Source organism: Salvia splendens, chromosome 1 (assembly GCF_004379255.2).
Source record: "Salvia splendens isolate huo1 chromosome 1, SspV2, whole genome shotgun sequence".
Lineage (NCBI taxonomy): Eukaryota > Viridiplantae > Streptophyta > Magnoliopsida > Lamiales > Lamiaceae > Salvia > Salvia splendens.
This window is the reverse complement of record NC_056032.1, coordinates 26967568-26988273: the sequence shown is the minus strand read 5'-3', so window position 1 is coordinate 26988273 and position 20706 is coordinate 26967568. Positions and strand designations below refer to the sequence as shown.

General features: G+C 39.3%; 2 protein-coding genes across 3 annotated transcripts; both read right to left on the bottom strand.

Annotated features, from left to right (window-relative positions):
* Positions 1 to 2104: 2104 nt before the first annotated feature.
* Positions 2105 to 9397, bottom strand: LOC121745986. Its single transcript, XM_042139934.1, has 3 exons — positions 9224 to 9397; positions 9086 to 9138; positions 2105 to 2392 (listed from the first exon to the last, which is right to left on the bottom strand). Exons 1-3 carry the CDS (start codon positions 9312 to 9314, stop codon positions 2267 to 2269), a joined length of 270 nt encoding a protein of 89 aa, XP_041995868.1. The 5' UTR covers positions 9315 to 9397; the 3' UTR covers positions 2105 to 2266.
* Positions 9398 to 11726: 2329 nt separating this feature from the next.
* Positions 11727 to 20475, bottom strand: LOC121745963 (serine carboxypeptidase-like 40). 2 transcript variants are annotated; one of them, XM_042139918.1, is made up of 10 exons: positions 20122 to 20475; positions 18851 to 18958; positions 18119 to 18399; positions 17748 to 17939; position 14478; positions 13027 to 13103; positions 12580 to 12698; positions 12351 to 12446; positions 12161 to 12266; positions 11727 to 12072 (listed from the first exon to the last, which is right to left on the bottom strand). In XM_042139918.1, exons 1-10 carry the CDS (start codon positions 20468 to 20470, stop codon positions 11917 to 11919), a joined length of 1485 nt encoding a protein of 494 aa, XP_041995852.1. In that variant the 5' UTR covers positions 20471 to 20475; the 3' UTR covers positions 11727 to 11916. The 2 variants fall into 2 exon arrangements, with proteins under 2 accessions (XP_041995852.1, XP_041995846.1); XM_042139912.1 differs by lacking the exons at positions 13027 to 13103; position 14478; positions 17748 to 17939.
* Between the last annotated feature and the right edge of the window lie 231 nt (positions 20476 to 20706).

Sequence of the window (20706 nt, the reverse complement as noted above, 5' to 3'; positions counted from 1 at the left end):
ACATTACCTCAATTATATTAAATTAAAGCTAATCATTTTCTTTGTCTTAAAAATTATCTCAAAATATTAAATTTCACACAATTTTTTCAATTTAAATTATTTTACACAAACAATTTTCTTTTTCGTATGTCCCATAAAAATTTCTCTTTTCCATTTATGGAATGTTCTCCCAAACTCATTATCCATATACAACAATTTATTTATAACTTATACCACTATGGCCCACCGCTAAATATTCTTGTATCGTCCCAAATGTCTTAATTTTTTTTGGGACGGAGGGAGTATCAAATTAATTGTAATTTTACGTGAATTTTAACAACATCCTACCTGTATATGCTTACATGAAGACTTTTTTTTCATAATATCATTATCATGTCACAATTAGGGATGTCAAATGGGCTAACTTGTTCGGGTTCAGATCAACCCACTCGGATTGTCGAACTATTTGGGTGCGGGCCATTTGGGTTGTAAATTTTTCGGATTATAAATTTTCAATCCTAACCCGATCATCAGGTTTCAGGCTAACCCATTGTGCTATCCGGGCAAAAAGGCTTTCGAATATAAACTCTCGTAAAAAAAAATTCCTATATAAATTTATTCTAAATTTTAGTTTTTCTTCTCTTCTTAGTTTTAGAATCATATACTAATCTCTTAATATTTTCATGTCTTTTCTCAATAATAGTTGAAGATGAATCTTTCATCTTGATCAACTAGATAAATTAAAATTAGACCTATCAATTTTAATTAAAGCTTGTGTTTGTGTCATTATTTTGGCATCATTCATAATAAATTATTTATGAAAATTAGAAATCTTTTCTTACATGAATCACTGTTAAAACGATGAATATAATGGAATTTGAAAGTTGGTAACGTGGAACTGAGTGGAAAGGTATGGAATGAAGATGGAAGAAGACAGAGAATTTAAGTGCTCACAAAATTTAAGTGCTCTTTGTTTGTTAGAGCATAAATAACGCAGCGGGTCGGGACCCAAGTGTGGCCCGCCCGCGGCCTCAAGCGATGGAGACGACGATGTTGCGTCCTGGGCCGCGCCCACTGCGTTAACTATGCCCGGGCCGCAATCCGTGAGTCCCGGCCAGGCGTTGGAGATGAAGCGGGCCGGATCGTGCCGCAGCAAATTTTTACAAAAATTTTAAAATTTTTTTGGCTATTTATACTGAATTTCTTCAACATTCTTCCAACACTTTCTCCTTTTCAATCCTCTTATTTCAATAGGAGTGGTTTAACAACGACGAACGACAGATGAACGAGTTCGTCAATGCCAAGAACTGGTATGTGCCGGCATCGCCCAACCCAAATGCAACGCCTAGTCCTAGGGTGGCTTCCAATATGGAAATACCATCGCCCGTTAGCACTGATGAGTATGACATAAGTGATATGGAGCCCGCACAAGGGAGGGGCAAGGGCAAGGGCAAGGCTGCGGTGGCGGATAATGAGGCGCCGAAGAAGTATAGTCCGCAGGAGACAATGTGGCTGGCCAAGAACTTCGTCGACGTCTCCGAGGATCCTATCATAGGTAACCAGCAGAACGACAAAGTGTTCTGGGAACGGATTGCCTAAAAGTACAACGCTGGTCGACCTAGAGGGTCGTTCGAGCGTAGCTATGTGAAGCTACGCAAGCATTGGGGGCGGATCAAGAAGGAGATGAACGTGAAGGGGACTTAGAGATTATAAATCGGAAGAGGTCTGTTATTTCTGAATGGGCCATGGTGTTGTTGCTCTCTTCAATGTGTTGTTTAAGACAAACATGGCAACTTGGAATGGAGCTGTGTTTCTAATTTTCAATGGCTGAATTAACAAGTTTCTTTTGTCCGTGAACAGGTGTATGTTTCAGTGCATGTTAGAAAAATTAAAGAAAGCAATTAAAGGGTAGAAAGCCGATGGGTGTTGTTCTGCTGATACTAAGCCAGGATCAGCAGAAATCAAAACCAATTAATTCCAGTGGCCAGAAATTTTGTTATATTGCTTACTCATTTGGTGCATACTTTGCTTGTGTGGTTAATATGATCTGTTTTGGTAAGCTTAGATGCTTCAAAAATGTTTTGACTAATTATTTGGAGGCATAAGAGATGAGAAATCACCACTGTTACACAGCAAAATAGTATTTTCTTTTTGTATAGGAAAATTAATAGAGTTTTGAAGACCGCAGCACAATGAGTTTGAACTCAGAGATCTTTGTCTCCATCTCACAGACACAAAAAACAGTATTCTAGTACACAATGTTCTCTGCATGCCTGCAGTGGACCAACTACTTCTTCCCACCACCACTTGAGGACTCTGTTGGTGATTTAACAATACTCAAATACCCACCATCTTTATTAGCAATTGTCACAGCTTTCATCTCATTGCAGTGGTTTATAAACTTGCTCACCTCCTGAAACACAAACCCCAGATTCGCTATCAATGAATATGACACTGTTAGTATATATTCAAAAAATATAACATAGATCAGTTTTGCTAAAACTAGGAGTTATCACTAAACTATAGCTACTTGATTCAGTTCGTTAAAGAAGAAAAGTAGCCAAGACTGATGAGACCATCTATACAACTTTAGTATACATGACCTATCCTGTTTATTTGCTATAATAGGTTCCTTGTCAACTTCTCCCTTTCAAATTCAGACCGGCAAGTGTTTTTCTAATTGCATCTTAAGTAGACACACCAACTTGCAGTCTTTTCGACACAAGTTAATTATTGAAGGCAGCTTAGGTATCAACAGATTTTATTGAGCACACCTTTAAAAACTATCTAGTGTTTCGACTAGCATGCTTCTTCGAAAATCTGTCAACAACATTACCGTCAAGGCCATTGCAGATTTTAAACAATACATTCAACTACGAGGCTGAGCTAGACTGGGTTGATAAAACACAAGCTTCGATGATCCTAGAGTTAAACTGAGCAACTTGTGTTTGTTAGAAGTCTCAAGATCGAAGAGATGCATGAGAAGAAGATTGGCTTGATCAAGCCATCGATGCATGAGAAGGAGATTAGCTTGATCAAGTCATCGATCAAGCCATCGATGCATGAGAAGATTGGCTTGATCAAGCCATCGATGCATGAGAAGGAGATTAGCTTGATCAAGTCATCGATCAAGCCATCGATGCATGAGAAGAAGATTGGCTTGATCAAGCCATCGGCTGATGACTTGATCAAGCGTGTTGGAGGAGATGGCTTGATCAACCAACCTTTGTTGCTTGAAAGTCATACACGAGAAAAGACAAATGACAGCTCCCAGCAAGCTGTCATCGCACAAGCCAACGCCTCACGAGCTCAGCTCGTGACTGTACCCATGCTCACAGCTAAGATGCGGGACCATAAATGTACTTGGAGAGATGTGGTGCTAAAGGGATTAAAGAAGGGAGTAGATTAACAGAGTTTGTTATGATTAACTTTGTAATCTTGCTTCAACTTGTACTAGATGATTTATGGTAGAGTTCTAGATGTTTCCTATGCCGCATATATGTAACGACACTTTTGAGCTTTTCAGATCGATCAATGAAATAGCAGCCGAGGCTCTTCACCATCTATTTTGAGTTATGTTCATTTGCCGAGGCTCTTCACCATCTATTTTGAGTTATGTTCATTTACATTTTTCTTCGCATGGTTTTGCATAGTTCTTTACATGGTATCAGAGCAGGATCTTCTTGATCTTGTCTCTATACCCCATTTCTCCACGTTTTTGTTTTCTTTCCACAAATGGCAAGCTCCAGCTCTACATTTGGAGGCATTGCTCCCATATCAGTGAAGGTGACTGATGCAAACATCTTAATATGGCAACAAGTTGATGTCACTGCCTATGGATATGGGCTTGAAGGATTTTTGCATGGAGAAAAGAAATATCCACCCCAGACAATTGTTATTGCAGAGGGAGAAGGGGGATCTGTCATTAATGATGAGTTTATTTCATGGCAGAGGCAAGATATGAGAGTTGCAACATGGCTGCTTTCTTCACTCTCAGAAGGAGCTCTGGGCTTGGTGGTTGGCCTGAGGTCTGCAAGGGATATCTGGAGTGCCTTGAGACCAATTTTGCAAGCAGATCTACAGCTAAAATAATGAAATACCGGCAGCAAATGCAGAATCTCAAGAAGGACTCGCTGACCATGAGTGAGTACATTGGAAAGATGAGAAACTGCTTTGATCTTCTTGGATCAGTAGGCTGCAGAGTATCTGAAGATGAGCAAGTGATGCACACTTTTGGAGGAATGGGACAAGAATATGATCCAGCTGTTTGTGCAATCAGCTCAAGGTCAGACTCATGGAGTTTAGGTGATGCTACTGCTTTTCTGCTCACTTTTGAGTCAATGATGGAGACTATGAGATCTCATTCCTCCAGCATAGAGGGGTCACAACCTCTTCTGAATCTGATGCAACCATCAAATCAAAAGAAAGATTTCACTCCATACAACACTAGAGGTTTGATTCTGGAAGTGGCAGAGGTAGAGCAAGAAATCAGAGAGAAGAAAGAGGTGGAAGAGGCTATGGTAGAGGAAACAACAAGGTGGTGTGTCAACTTTGTGACAAGCCTAGGCATACTGCAGCAAAATGTTGGCACAGATTTGAGCAAAATTATGCCCCTCCACAGCCGCATCAACCTCAGTTCAGAGGGAATGCTCAAAATCAACATGTCTTCTTCAGTCCATCAGCACATCTGGTGCATTCTGCTGCAGCTAGGCCTCCTCCATCTCTGAGCACTAGAGCATCATCTGAATTTGGCTATGATTCAAATGCTTCAACTAGCTGGTACCCAAATTTTGGAGTCACTCACCATGTCTCTGGTGATTTAAGCAACCTCAACACCAGTGCAAAATACACATGAGGTAATGGTCTCTTGCTTGGAAATGGATCTTCTGTTGCTATCTCTAATATTGGTGTTTTAAAACCTCACTCTTCTAGTTTCAATAGGAAGCTTACCTTAAAGAATCTCCTACATGTTCCTAGCATAACCAAGAATCTCCTCAGTGTGTCAAAATTTGCTAGGGATAACTTTGTCTTCTTTGAGTTTCATCCTGACTTTTGTTTTGTCAAGGATCTGGGAACCCGGGAAATCGTGCTCAAGGGTCTTTTGATAAGGGGTTGTACCATTTTCTAGTAGACCATTCACTAATCAAGAGAAGCTCTAGCTCCACCACTTCCCTGTCCACTCCTTTCAATCAAGGCAGTCTAGCCATACACAGTGTCAGAGCCACCATACCAGCACCTAGTGCTACTTCAAATCAAGTTGCTGACCTGCTTTAGCTCGTGGCACAATATACTAGGACACCCTACTCTAGATATTGTCAAAAGTGTTCTCAAAAGTTGTAATGTCCCGTTTGATTCAATGAATGAAACCAAGTTATGTCACTCTTGTTGCATCTCTAAAGCACACAGATTTCCTTACAATTCTTCTGAATCAATAGTTTCTTCTCCCCTTGGACTCATCCATAGTAACCTCTGGGGTCCATCCCTAATTTCAAGAAATGGTTATAAATATTATCTCATTTGTGGATCATTATTCAAGATTCACCTGGATTTATCTTTTGAAAAACAAGAGTGATGTCTCTTATGTGTTGAAGTTGTTCAATGCTTTGACAGAAAATCTTTATCAAACAAAAAACAAGAGTTTTCAGTCTGATTGGGGAGGAGAATTCCAAAGCTTAACTTCATTTCTTAAGGAAAATGGAATATCTCACAGGATTTCTTGCCCATATACTCCTCAACAAAATGGATTAGCTGAGAGGAAGCAGACATGTTGTGGAAACTGGTCTCACTCTTTTGGCTCAGTCTTCACTTCCTATTAAATTCTGGGATGATGCTTTTATATCTGTTGTGTTTCTGATAAATAGAATGCCTTCCAAGATCATTGGCAACGTCTCTCCGTTTCAGAAATTGTATTCAAAGGAGCCTAACTATTCTGCTTTAAGAGTATTTGGTTGTCTATGTTTTCCTCTTCTCAGGCCCTATAATAAGCACAAGCTTAACAACTGATCAGTGAATTCTATTTTTCTAGAATACAGTGGCTCTCACAAAGGCTATAAGGTTTTTCACCCTGATGGAAGGGTAATCATTTCTAGAGATGTTTTTGATGAGAAAGTATTCCCATATTCTTCAATCTTCTCTTCTGGTGTTTCAGATTCTCACACATTGTCTCCACCAGTAAGCACATCACTGTCAGCTGATATCCGTACTCCAATTGTCTTCTCTCCTACTTCACCTCCATCACCTCATGCTGATCTACCCAGTGATGGTTCACCTCAGTCATCTCCACTTCATCATTTCTCAAATTCTTCTCCTCATACTGACTCTCATCATTCAGTCTCAGGCAATCAACACTCTCATGTTTTGAGTGATCATCCTGTTGCTAATCCAGTTCCTGCCAAACATCACATGACTACTAGGTCCAAGTCTGGGATCTTCAAGCCTAAAGTATATACTCTGCTCATTTCTCCACATTACACTCCCAGATCAGCTCAAGAGGCCTTACTCTTGCCTGCATGGAAGGTTGCCATGCATGCTGAGTTCACTGTTCTTCTCAAGAATAAAACATAGATCTTGACTGCTCTGCCTCCTGGGAAGAACCTTGTAGGATGTACATGGATATTCAAGCTAAAATTGCACCTTTCTGGAGAGATTGCTAGGCACAAGGCCAGACTTGTAGCTCAAGGCTTTTCACAACAACCTGGCTTTGACTTCCCTGAGACTTTTAGTCCAGTGGTCAAGCCGGCCACTATCGGCTAATTCTTACAATTGCTGTGACTTTTGGTTGGAATATTACACATTTGAATGTAAATAATGTCTTTCTCAGTGGTGAGTTAAAAGAAGACATCTACATGAAGCAGCCTTTTGGTTTTGAGTAGGGAGGTTCTCATCTAGTTTGCAAATTGAATAAAGCTATCTATGGCCTTACACAAGCTTCCAGAGCTTGGTTCTTCACCATTCACTCAATACTTATCACACTTGGCTTCATTCAGTCCAAAGCTGATGCTTCAATGTTCATCAGGAAATCAGGTTCTGAGTCTATCTATCTCCTAATCTATGTTGATGACATGCTAGTTACAGGAAACTGTCCTGCAGCCATTGAGAAAGTAATTGATCATATAAATGCTCATTTCTCTCTTAAGAATCTTGGTGATGTCAATCTCTTTCTTGGAGTAGAAATTGTTAAAACTCAGCATGGACTTCACTTATGTCAATCAACATACATTAAAGATTTGTTGAAGAAGGCCAACATGACTGGTGCAAAAGGTTGTCCTACACCCATGGTTTCTAGTTGTGAGCTGAGCAAGAATGTTGGTGATCCAGTCTCTAATGCTAAACTGTACAGAAGCATTGTAGGAGCTCTTCAATATGCAGCCATCACTAGGCCAGATATCAACTATGCTGTTAACAAGGTGAGTCAATACATGGCCTCACCTCTTGATACTCATTGGAAAGCTTTCAAACGTATCTTGAGATACTTGTCAGGCACTTCAAATTTTGGAATTCAAATTCATAAGTCAAATGGTTCTTGTCTGCCTTTTCTGATTCTGCAGCAGACTTGGATAATAGGAGATCAACCACTGGTTTCTGCACTTACTTTGGAAGCAGCCTCATTTCTTGGTGTGTGAAGAAGCAAACTGTTGTGGCTAGGTCTAGTACTGAGGCTGATTATAGGAGCTTGGCTCATGCTGCAGCTGAGGTCACTTGGCTTAGTTCTGTTCTTGGTGAGTTGAAAATTTCAACTAAGTCAGAACCTGTGATCTGGGTGGATAACTTAAGTGCCATTGCACTAGCCTCAAATCCTGTCTTGCATGCCCGTACTAAACATATTGAGCTTGATATTCACTTTGTCAGGGACAAAGTTCTAAACAAAGATATTGAACAGAGGCATGTTCCCACTCAAGACCAAGTGGCTGATATATTCACTAAGCCACTTGGACAGCAACTTTTCTTGAAGTTGTTCCCACTCAAGACCAAGTGGCTGATATATTCACTAAGCCACTTGGACAGCAACTTTTCTTGAAGCTGAGAAACAAGCTGGTATAGTTTCTCTAGCCTCACTCAGGTTGAGGGGGATGTTAGAAGTCTCAAGATCGAAGAGATGCATGAGAAGAAGATTAGCTTGATCAAGCCATCGATGCATGAGAAGAAGATTAGCTTGATCAAGCCATCGATGCATGAGAAGGAGATTAGCTTGATCAAGCCATCGATGCATGAGAAGGAGATTAGCTTGATCAAGTCATCGATCAAGCCATCGATGCATGAGAAGAAGATTGGCTTGATCAAGCCATCGATGCATGAGAAGGAGATTAGCTTGATCAAGTCATCGATCAAGCCATCGATGCATGAGAAGAAGATTGGCTTGATCAAGCCATCGGCTGATCACTTGATCAAGCGTGTTGGAGGAGATAGCGTGATCAACCAACCTTTGTTGCTTGAAAGTTGTACACGAGAAAAGACAAATGACAACTCCCAGCAAGCTGTCATCGCACAAGCCAACGCCTCACGAGCTCAGCTCGTGACTGTATCCATGCTCACAGCTAAGATGCGAGATCATAAATGTACTTGGAGAGACGTGGTGCTAATGGGATTAAAGAAGGAAGTAGATTAGCAGAGTTTGTTATGATTAACTTTGTAATCTTACTTTAACTTGTACTAGATGGTTTATGGTAGAGTTCTAGATGTTTCCTATGCCGCATATATGTAACGGCACTTTTGAGCTTTTCAGATCGATCAATGAAATAGCAGCCGAGGCTCTTCACCATCTATTTTGAGTTATGTTCATTTACATTTTTCTTCGCATGGTTTTGCATAGTTCTTTACAGTGTTATCGCCAATTGGATGTGATGCATCAGAGAGTGTATTATGTGCAAGAAACAATAAATATCAATCTCTAACTCTAGCGCAGGAGAACCAATTCCAACCATACTCATCCCCAAAAGCCGACTATTAACCGCATAAATTTTAAAATTGACGACCTAGCAAAACTTATGATTTATAATTTCCTCAACTCCTCAATCGATTCAAAATTACATTAATAACCATACAAATCACTTGGATTTAAACTGTTTTTAACAAGACAAAACGAAAAAAGCACAAAAATGAGACATACCCTATCAGCATCCATCGCTTTGGTGACCTTTGACGGCTTCGCAACTTTCTTCCCTTGATAATATCAGATAATAGGGTTACTTAGACTATTAAAGTAAATGTACAAAATTCATGGAATATAACTTGCGATCTATGTTACCTTTTCGCATATGGGCCATTTTTCCATGTCGATTGAGAGGAACTGATTTACTTTTCTTCTGCCCTTTGAAGAGATTTCCCTTCTGCGTCATTTTTCTCTTCTTCCACAGATTTGGGGATTTTAGAGATCCTTTCTAGGGTTTCTGTTGAGAATAATGAAATAAATAGAGAGGCGGGTCGCTCCGGATCCAATGTAAATTTAATTTTGATAGTATCTTTTTAGTACTCCATCAACGAAATTATGCACTACTTCATAGCTCATACACTAAAATTAAATTTTTAAATACTTTTACATATTTATAACGGCTAACTTTAAATTTATTTTAATTAACCCTTTTTAATATTTATTAAATTTAAAATTTTACAAACTTAAAATTTGAAAAAAAAAATTAAAAATTACTATCATATTTTTCATTTATAATTTCTTTTTAACAATTATTTGGAAAGTTATAGTATGACTATTTAACAACACTTTATTAATCTATATACTAGCGGGACATGAATATTTTTTTGTTAATACGTGAATAAAATGGGTACAGATTTTTTTAAGAAAGCATGTGATTAATTTAAATCATATGTTGTCTTCGATTTTTTAAAACAGGAAACACTTGCATCATACAAATGTATATCAATCACAATTGTTTGAAACAGGTAATACTTGTGCAATACAAATGTACATGAACTATGAAGCTTTACACAACACCAAAATTGTAGAAAAACACACCGGTAGTACTTGTGCCATACAAATGTACTATGGAGCTTTACATAACACTAAAATGGTAGAAATAATAGGTTAAATGGTTGAATAGGTCAATAACTCAGAACAAAGGTAATTATACTTTGGAAATTTTAGATTCAATTAATTGTCACAGTTCAGTCTGATAAGTATATTTCATCTTGCGATTATTATGAACTAGGTACAAAACTCTATTTGTTTGGCGTAATACAACCCAAGAAAATAAAAGAAAGGAGTACACAAAATACCTATAAATACAAACGACGTACTTGAGAAACTGTAAAAACTATAAATCAATAGCCGAGCAGAGGACTTCTCTTTCCACCTCGAATAGCACCACTGACAAACGAGCTTCGGCAAACTGAACGATGGTGAAGGCAGCATTTCCATGGATGAAATATGCAGAGAGTGAGAGAGAGAGTGAATGCAGAGATTGCTTGGGTGTTGATGCAGAGAAATGACTATCCTATGTACAGGCACGCCCATTACTGGAGGATTAATGCAGACTCAACTTTGCCATTATTTTTGGAGTATAAAGGTCAGAGGTTACAAACATCTATCATGGACGCGTGTTGAACGTGTTAAGAACATGAACCAGACGAATGTACCTGGACACGCCTCACGTTGTTGTTCTTTCAAGAGGCGTACCTGAACGACACTTTCAATTTGCATGCATGAGGCCACATATGCTTATTTGTCGTGTTGTGTTGGGCTGCATGTCCAATGCAGGGTTTGACTATTTTGATGTGGTCCAAAAAGATTACACTAGCTTGGATAAAGCACAATGACCAGGCGAAACAAATAGTTCAAAGACCAATTGCCAAGGCCCACGTCCGTGCCGGCGACAAGGCGGATGGTGGCTACAGTGCGCGTGCGTTTGGCCTTTACATCCTATGTCTTGTGCACTTTATTTATTACATGTAATAATTTAACATCTTAAATAAAAGTTAATAAGGTTTTTTTTCCATGATATTCATTAATATATATACTTCCTCCATCTCACTATCTGAGTTGTATTCCTTTTTGTGCTATCTCACGATATAGTTGCGTCATTTTTCTTTAGCAAAAATCAATACATCTCATTTCTTTTACTTTATTTTCTTTCTGTTCCTCTACTTTATCTCTATTTAACTACTTATAACAATTTTCTTAAATCTCATGCACAAAAGAAATGTCTTTATTAGAGAGATACCGAGCTGAGTGTTAATTAATCATAACTCCATATTATTGTGATAAACTTTAATCCATTATAGCTCACTCACTAGAACTTAGTCTAAAAAATATAAAAATACCATGGTCATCTACTCGAAACGTAGATAGATTGTAAATAATTTCATTTCACAAAATTAAATCTTTTGTCACTTCTGCGCCCCAGTCAAACTGTCTTGCAACAAACATAAATTCAGAAACATATCCGACACATGATTTAACGTTAATTATAATTAGAAGAGAGGCATTGGTTCAATAGAAAGACCAATAATCAATCAGAAGATCTAGAGTAGTTTATGAGAAGTATAAGAACAAAAAATTATGGCAATGCCAATATTTTACTATACTACAGTGCATTTAGATAAATAGAATATGAGTAGTGATAAAATGCAAACTCTATATATTATACAAACTCCAAACTTTTCAACACAGTATCAACACAACATTAACACAGTGCAAAATTTTAAAATTTTGATGTCAACACAATGTCAGTACGGTGTCAACCATTGACACTGTGTTGATATTTATTTTCTGTTGCTGCTATTTTGTCATCTGTTGATATTTTTTAATGATCCAGATCATAGTTTGAAGTTTGTACAATATTTAGAGTTTGCATTGGATTACATCCCAATAGAATATTATGTGTCTTTGGCAATTTTAATAGAATGTAGGATAAAATGGTTGTTGATTTTGTTATCCTATTAATCCATTCAATAGAAATGAAAAGAGTATTAATGGATATAGATAGACTAATCTGTAGAAGAATAAGGAAGTTGAATCCCAGCAAGAAAAGAGCTGATAAGGGAAAGAGCTCGAGCAGGTTGATAACTAGGTACTTCATGTCCTGCCCCTCTTATTGTTGCAAATGTTAGCTCTCCTTCGTACACTTGTGTATATCCACCAACCTATACCAACCAATTAAACTCTACCACATCACACTCTTCACTATTCAAGACTATAGAAAATAAAATAATTAGTAGATTAGATGTATACCTCGCCTCCAACGTACCAAGCCCGCCAAGAACTTTTGATGGGAAGTTTCATGTCTTTGATGGTGTTCTTAGTTGAAGTAACTGGTACATTTCCATCTACATCCCCACTGCATTACATCATTAATTTACATATACATACACCAAATAATAATAGAAGAAATTAATGAGTAAGTATGTGTTAAATTAGCAACCTGTACAACCAAATTCGGAGCCCATTCGCCATAAGTTCCTTGAGAAGAGGAAGTACGGTCCAAGGCATATCTTGCCAATTAAAGGGTACATCATTGCTAAAAAAAATTTCGAAACGAAAAGCGTGCAGTTTGAGTTGAGTTAGTTATTTTTGTTTACAAAATTGGAAGGAGAGAATGAGAGAAAGTGTTATAGTGCTATCTATTACTAGTAGTAGTAGTAGTAATGAACCTGCAAAGTTGCCAAGCATAAGGGATGTTGGTGAGATTAGCATGGAGGGCCTTTTGAACTTGAGGCCTATTCAAGTATGCTTCCACATAATCATCGGTACAAGGATCCATATGCAACACCTGATTGATATATATGTAAAATGTATTCCATGGGCAGTGATAAAATGCAAACTACATTTTTCCTACAAACTCCAAACTATGATCTAAACCGTTAGATTTCAAGATTTGATGTCAACAGATCACAAATAACGTTAGCAGAAAATGTCAAACCCAATGTAAATCGATTGACAATGTTGGCATTGTGTTGACATTTTCTGTTGACGTTATTTGTCATATGTTGATATTAAATCTTTCATAGTTTGGAGTTTGTATATAGAGTTTGCATTTGATTACATTCATATACTCCATATATAAATATGATGATCGAAAGCAAAGCAACAAGACTTACAGAAGGCCTGTTGGGATTTTGTGTGAGGCTATGATTGAAGCAAGTAGGAGCATAAATGTTGTATGATGGAGTACGAACTAAACAAGCCCAATAGCGGGGACAGCTCGGCTAGCCCAAAGCCCAAGAAAGAGTTCAGTTCGGCCAAGAGTTCAGTTCGGCACAATCAAAGAGTTCGGCCCTAGCCTATAGCTCGGTAAAAGCCAACTAATCAAACTCTGCTCTCAGGTCGGCATCAAGCTCTACTCTCAGATCGGCAAAAGCTGCTCGGCAATAGTTCAGCAGTTCGGTCTCAGTATTTGACCGAACTGGGAGGTAGTCAACTCATGTCAGAACCTCCACGATCTCCACTACACCCACGATCTATTTAGTGGTGTCAAGCAGTCATTAACTCATGCAGGATAGTGGGCCCATGCAGGATCGCATGACCTCCACGACATCCACAACCATCATTAGTGGTGACGCAAGCCACGATCTTAGTTCATCATATAAATAGAACTTAGATCAGATAGATTGGGGCTCTCTCGGACTCTCTCGCTCTCTAGAGACAGAGATAAAATATAAAATAGCAAGTTTGTATTTGTAAGCTGTAGAAAAACAGATCAAGCAATACAATCTTGCCCTCTTTTCTCCCCGTGGACGTAGATTTACCTCAGTAAATCGAACCACGTAAGTCTCTGTGTGTTGATCTTCCTTTATTTTTACAAGCATTCATCACCATCAAAAATTCGCGGCCTCATCACTGGCGCCGTCTGTGGGAAACTCAGAACCAAATTTGTGATAAAGCGAGTTTTTGATCCTCCTCCACCAAAAAAATGCATTCTAGATCACGTAACACCCATAATTCTGTCCGTGACAACCGTGAGGAAGTAAGTCTAGCTCGCAGGTCTGAAAAACGGCCTCGGGAGACATCTACTTCCAGTTCTCACGAAGGAGCAAGCCACTCCAGGAGTCATCGCACAGAATCTTCCCAGCAGCCCGATTTAAATGAGGTTGTCAAGCTGTTTTTGGCCGAGAAGCAGGAGGAGTTCTTAGCCTTCCTGCAAAAAAAGCCAGCAGCCGGAGAAGAAAACGGGGGATTCTCCCTCCTCCTTCAGACATGAAAGTCACTACCGCAGTAGTGATGTGTCCTCCAGGAGAGAGAATCCTCACCCCCGACATGTTCTTCCTCGCCGAACTCCTTTTGAAAGAATTCAGAGGGCACCGGTACGAAGTAGATTGGGACCACGTCTCAATCCTGAGACGCCACCCGCTCAGTTCGTACCATTGAACAAGTCAAGAGCGGAAATTTTCGAACTACATTCCGAAATGTTCGAAAAACCAAAACGGATGACGAAATCGGCCACACGCCGAAGTCTTGATGCATATTGCTCCTTCCATCAAACCCACGGTCACGATACCGAGGAGTGCCGAAATTTGGCTGCAGGTATTGATGTTCTTGTGAAAACAGGAACGCTAAAAAAATACCAAAGCAAGCTGCCGAAAAACAAAAAACAAAAAGCAGAGGGGTACGAGCTGCTTTCCTCAGAATCCGAAAAGGCAACAGGATCCCGAAGACGATGACGAGCAACAATATGATGGAGTAATCCTGACTATTGATGCTTTCCCTGCCGGGAAGACTAAATCGTCCCTGAAGCCGTAATTCCGGTTGAGATCGGCATACCCAGTTTCCGAACTCTAAGCTTCTTCTCAGCAGAACTGAAGGAGGACGGACTGAGAGCCGAGCTAGATCTTGCCGAAGAAAGAAGAGAACTGGCCTGCATAAAAGCAGCCAAGTACAAGGAGCAAGTAGCCCGGTATTACAACCAAAGGGTGAAGAAGCTGCAACTTCAAGTGGGAGATCTCATCTTGAGAAACAACGAAGTCGGCCGAGCAGAAAAGCTGGGCAAACTCTAACCCACCATCAAAAATTTCCATATCGGGTGTCAGAAGTCCTCGGCAAAGGGTCTTATAAATTGGCTCACATGTCAGGAGAACAGGTACCCCGAACATGGCACATTTCCAACCTCAAGAAGTTCCATTTGTAAGAGACAGTCCAGTCAGTCAGTCTTATGTGCTTTCCTTGTTTTTTATTTGCTCTCTTTGCCTATGTGCGTTTTTGTTTGTCTTATGTGCGTTGTGTCTGTCTATGTGAGTGTCGTCTCTTACAAATGTAACTGAGGTATCTTGTTCTTCGAAGGCTGATCCCCTTTTTAGAACATACAAGCCAAAGATTGTGAGTCAAAGCTTCTACAGAAGATACAAGACCGCAATTCAGCTTAAACAAGCAGTTCGTCTGAAACGAGCTGCAATAAGCCAACGATTGTGAGTCAAAGCTTCTACAGAGGATACAAGACCACAATTCAGCTTAAACAAGCAGTTCGTCCGAAACGAGCTGCAACAAGCCAACGATTGTGCGTCAAAGCTTCTAAAGAGGATACAAGACCACAATTCAGCTTAAACAAGCAGTTCGTCTGAAACGAGCTGCAATAAGCCAACGATTGTGAGTCAAAGCTTCTACAGAGGATACAAGACCACAATTCAGCTTAAACAAGCAGTTCGTCCGAAACGAGCTGCAACAAGCCAACGATTGTGCGTCAAAGCTTCTAAAGAGGATACAAGACCACAATTCAGCTTAAACAAGCAGTTCGTCCGAAACGAGCTGCAACAAGCCAACGATTGTGAGTCAAAGCTTCTACAGAAGATACAAGACCACAATTCAGCTTAAACAAGCAGTTCGTCTGAAACGAGCTGCAACAAGCCAACGATTGTGAGTCAAAGCTTCTACAGAAGATACAAGACCACAATTCAGCTTAAACAAGCAGTTCGTCTGAAACGAGCTGCGATAAGCCAACGATTGCGAAGTCCAAGCTTCTACAGAAGATACAAGACCACAATTCGGCTTAAGAATCAAGCACTTCGTCTGAAACGAACTGCAACAAAAGTCTGATTCTCGCGATAAAACTTGCCTGAATTACGACTAGGGAAAGTCCGATCCACGCGATAAAACTCGCCGAATTAGGACGACCAAGTTCGGTCAAAGCAGTTTACCTCATAAGACCGAGGACGACCACGTCTAGTCAAAGAGGTTTACTGCATAAGACCACTTCGGTTAACTGGGAAAGTCCGATCCACGCGATAAAACTCGCCGAATTAGGACAAGGGAAAGTTCGATCCCGGCGACAAAAATCGCCAAATTAGAACACAGACCAAAGACGAGTCCGGTCAAAGATGTTTATTTCATCAGACCAAAGACGAGTCCGGTCAAAGATGTTTATTTCATCAGACCAAAGACGAGTCCGGTCAAAGATGTTTATTTCATCAGACCAAAGACGAGTCCGGTCAAAGATGTTTATTTCATCAGACCAAAGACGAGTCCGGTCAAAGATGTTTATTTCATCAGACCAAAGACGAGTCCGGTCAAAGATGTTTATTTCATCAGACCAAAGACGAGTCCGGTCAAAGATGTTTATTTCATCAGACCAAAGACGAGTCCGGTCAAAGATGTTTATTTCATCAGACCAAAGACGAGTCCGGTCAAAGATGTTTATTTCATCCGACCAAAGACGAGTCCGGTCAAAGATGTTTATTTCATCAGACCAAAGACGAGTCCGGTCAAAGATGTTTATTTCATCAGACCAAAGACGAGTCCGGTCAAAGATGTTTATTTCATCAGACCAAAGACGAGTCCGGTCAAAGATGTTTATTTCATCAGACCAAAGACGAGTCCGGTCAAAGATGTTTATTTCATCCGACCAAAGACGAGTCCGGTCAAAGATGTTTATTTCATCAGACCAAAGACGAGTTCGGTCAAAGATGTTTATTTCATCAGATCAAGGACCTAGTCCGGTCAAAGAAGTTTACTTTAAAGACCATTTTACATAAAGGAAGAAACCAAACTAAGAGAAAGGAGACGAAATCATACTTCGCCAGCTTCGTCTCCACCTTCTCAGTGAGGTTCAGCTTCCTTCTCCTTATCTGCTTCGGCTTCAGCCTCCCCCGTATCCTTATCCAGAATACCGAAGTGATTCACTTCGCTTTTTCGGGGGGGGTAGTGATGGAGTACGAACTAAACAAGCCCAATAGCGGGGACAGCTCGGCTAGCCCAAAGCCCAAGAAAGAGTTCAGTTCGGCCAAGAGTTCAGTTCGGCACAATCAAAGAGTTCGGCCCTAGCCTATAGCTCGGTAAAAGCCAACTAATCAAACTCTGCTCTCAGGTCGGCATCAAGCTCTACTCTCAGATCGGCAAAAGCTGCTCGGCAATAGTTCAGCAGTTCGGTCTCAGTATTTGACCGAACTGGGAGGTAGTCAACTCATGTCAGAACCTCCACGATCTCCACTACACCCACGATCTATTTAGTGGTGTCAAGCAGTCATTAACTCATGCAGGATAGTGGGCCCATGCAGGATCGCATGACCTCCACGACATCCACAACCATCATTAGTGGTGACGCAAGCCACGATCTTAGTTCATCATATAAATAGAACTTAGATCAGATAGATTGGGGCTCTCTCGGACTCTCTCGCTCTCTAGAGACAGAGATAAAATATAAAATAGCAAGTTTGTATTTGTAAGCTGTAGAAAAACAGATCAAGCAATACAATCTTGCCCTCTTTTCTCCCCGTGGACGTAGATTTACCTCAGTAAATCGAACCACGTAAGTCTCTGTGTGTTGATCTTCCTTTATTTTTACAAGCATTCATCACCATCAAAAATTCGCGGCCTCATCATTGTAATTGTTGACAGCATTGGCTAGAGAATTGGCTTCTTCAACAGCTTCACGGCATTCATCTTGTTGTTGTATGCTATTGCTACTCGAGGAATAGCAATATTTCATTATTCGGTCTGTTATTTCATCTGAAACTATAGCATGGCTGCCCAAGAACTCGTACATCCCTTTCACGTCTGTCTCCCAGCTCATAAAACCATTTCCGATCTGCATGTATACATATAGGGGATGTATTCATATCTTAAAATCCAAGGATCTAAGGGCTGCGATTTGTTCTGTGTTTTACACTAAGAAGGTATAAGGACCCTGATACACCCCTATATATATATATATATATATTCATTTTAACTTCAATCCTTGTTGATTTGTTAATAAAGATGACTTACTATAATTCCTTTGAGATTGATAATAGTGGTAGTATTGTAGGGGTAACGATTGTGATAGAGAATTGTTTGTGCCAATTGTGGTGCATAGTGGCCAGCATAGCTCTCCCCTGCAATGTAGAAATCCCTGTCTTTGTATTCTGGAAATCTGTTGAACCAATTCACCAAGAAATTATAGTTGTCTATGGCTGTTCTTCTGTCCCCGTTGTTCTTCACATCCGACGACGTGTTCGAATACGAAAACCCAACTCCTGCTGGTGACTCCAAAAACACCACATTTGCACCTGAATGAATTGAATTCAATCCAATTGTTGGGAATGTATATTAGTTTGATATTATCCACTTTGAGTCGAGCCAAGTCCGTACAGATTTGTTTTTGGATCACCAAAAAAACCTCATACTAATTAGGGGTGGATAGCACTTATATACTAATCCAACTTCGGGGGTGTGTTATAATGCTAACTTTTCTTAAATTGCTAACTTGCTAACTCATCAATGCAGTGTATTAAAAATGTCAACATAAATTTGTGTTGACATTTTAATATACTGTGTTGATATTTTAAATATCAATGTCAATACAGTGTATTAAAATATCAACTAAGTTTAAGTTGTCATTTTTAATACACTGATTTGATGAGTTAACATTGTTAGCAACAGATCACACCTCCCAACTTATCTCACTCATCCGATGTGGGATGGGTTTGTAAGAGAGAGAGGAAACTGAAAGAGAGACACCTTGATTCCATGAGAATGGATTTATGTAGAGAGTTTTGCCATCGCTGTGAACGCGGAAGGGTCCCAATTCTTGCATTGCGCCGTACCCCAATGAAGAACAACCGGGCCCTGTTCCACCAAAAATTGTCTCATTTTACCATTTTGGGATGTTCATAAAATTTAGTCTCATTTCTAAAAAGGGCGAATTGTCATGAACTTTCAAAATAGTTTGGTTTTACCCGTGAACTTTAAATGTTGCATGAAAAGTATGAATTTTACCGGACAATGTAAATTTTCCATCCGACCCGACCCGACAGATTTCCGACACTAACTTATCACATGTAGCGCGCCGGTGGAGTGACTTGGAAAATGACAAATTTAGGGTTCAATTCGAATTGTAGAATTAATGCTATTTTTATGATGGATTCGATTTCCATGTTTATGTCGATTTATATGCTGAATTCAATTTGTGGAATTCGATTTGTATCTTTTTATTTGTGGTACTTTTATGTTTGTGATAAGTCCAGTGTCAGTGATTACAAAGATAGAAGAGAAATAATCAGAATTAGTGGAGTTTTACCAAGTCACGCCTCCTGCTCGCCACGTAGGATAAGTTTGTGTCGGAAATCTATCGACTCTGTTCAAATGAGAAATTTACACAGTCCGGTAAAGTTCATGATTTTTCATGCAACATTTAAAGTTCACGCGAAAACCCACTATTTTGAAAGTTCATAACTTTTGATGCAATATATAAAGTTCTCTCTCATACTTTACCCATTTTTTCTCCTTTCCCCTTCTCCTCCACTTTTTTCCATGTCTATCTTACTTTACCAATTTCTCATTAAAACACGTGACGTCCACAAATGGTACTATTTTTGTGGCTGGATGGAGGGAGTATAAATTTTACTACTCTCCCGTCCCGGCTAAGATGACACATTTCTTAGTCGGCATGAGATTTTAGGAATTGTTGGTTAATGTGATTAATTGGAGAAAGAAAGAGTGTGTAAAATTATTAAATGGAACGAGAAAGATAGTTGAATATTTGATTGGAAAGAGAAAAAAGTAGTTGGTGTATTAATTGGAGAGAGAAAGTTACCAAAAATGGAAATATGTCACCTTAGTTGAGACAAATTAAAAGGGAAATTATGTCATCTTAAGTAGGATGGAGGGAGTAATATGCTATGATTAAATAATTTTCAAATAGTTAGTCAAAATTAATACTACTACAAAATGAAATTAGCCTATAAATTATTATAATAAGAAAAAGTTTATTATTAGTAGACAAGAAGCACCTCCATTGAGCCAGAGAAGGAGAGGCGATGAATTCGCAGAGATTTGAGCCTCAGCCAAGTAGTAATAGAAAGCTCGGCCGGCGGTCTGGTTCACGGTCACGTATCCACCGTACTGCTTGAACCGGACCGGTGGCTGGCCAGGCAATCCCTTTATTAGATCATTCTCTTTTAGCCCTTCCTGTGAATAAACTTGAGCTTCTTCAAAATTGTTGTAATGGCTTCTGCCAATTCTGTTTTTCATCTTTCCATATTTGTAAATAGAGGAAAGACGTTGAGTTTGAGTCTTCCCATTTATATGGGATATCAGAAATGATAGGTATACAAAGAATACAAGTTTTTTGTACGCCATTTAGACTTGCTTGTTACAGTTTTCTAGCATTATATAATGGACCTGGGAAGGTTTTTATTTTTTTTATTATTGGTGCTCTTAGGTGAAATTTTTAATATTGATAAAGTAAGAGCAATGCTTGTTATTATATTCTAAAGGTAAATCATTTTTATCATATTGTTTTATTTCTAAAAATTTACATGTATTTTGAGTTTATTGTTATTTCTTGGATTAGAGTTGTTGACTACTCCCCACTT

Coding starts and splice junctions, on each gene's coding strand:
- LOC121745986 (XM_042139934.1), bottom strand. CDS start 9,314: ATGACGCAGAAGGGAAATCTCTTCAAAGGGCAGAAGAAAAGTAAATCA. Junction 9,139..9,223: donor AATGGCCCATATGCGAAAAG/GTAACATAGATC, acceptor GATATTATCAAG/GGAAGAAAGTTGCGAAGCCG. Junction 2,393..9,085: donor AAGCGATGGATGCTGATAGG/GTATGTCTCATT, acceptor TTTGTGTTTCAG/GAGGTGAGCAAGTTTATAAA.
- LOC121745963 (XM_042139918.1), bottom strand. CDS start 20,470: ATGGCGTACAAAAAACTTGTATTCTTTGTATACCTATCATTTCTGATA. Junction 18,959..20,121: donor CCTTCTCTGGCTCAATGGAG/GTGCTTCTTGTC, acceptor TTGGTGGAACAG/GGCCCGGTTGTTCTTCATTG. Junction 18,400..18,850: donor TCCATTCTCATGGAATCAAG/GTGTCTCTCTTT, acceptor CAATTCATTCAG/GTGCAAATGTGGTGTTTTTG.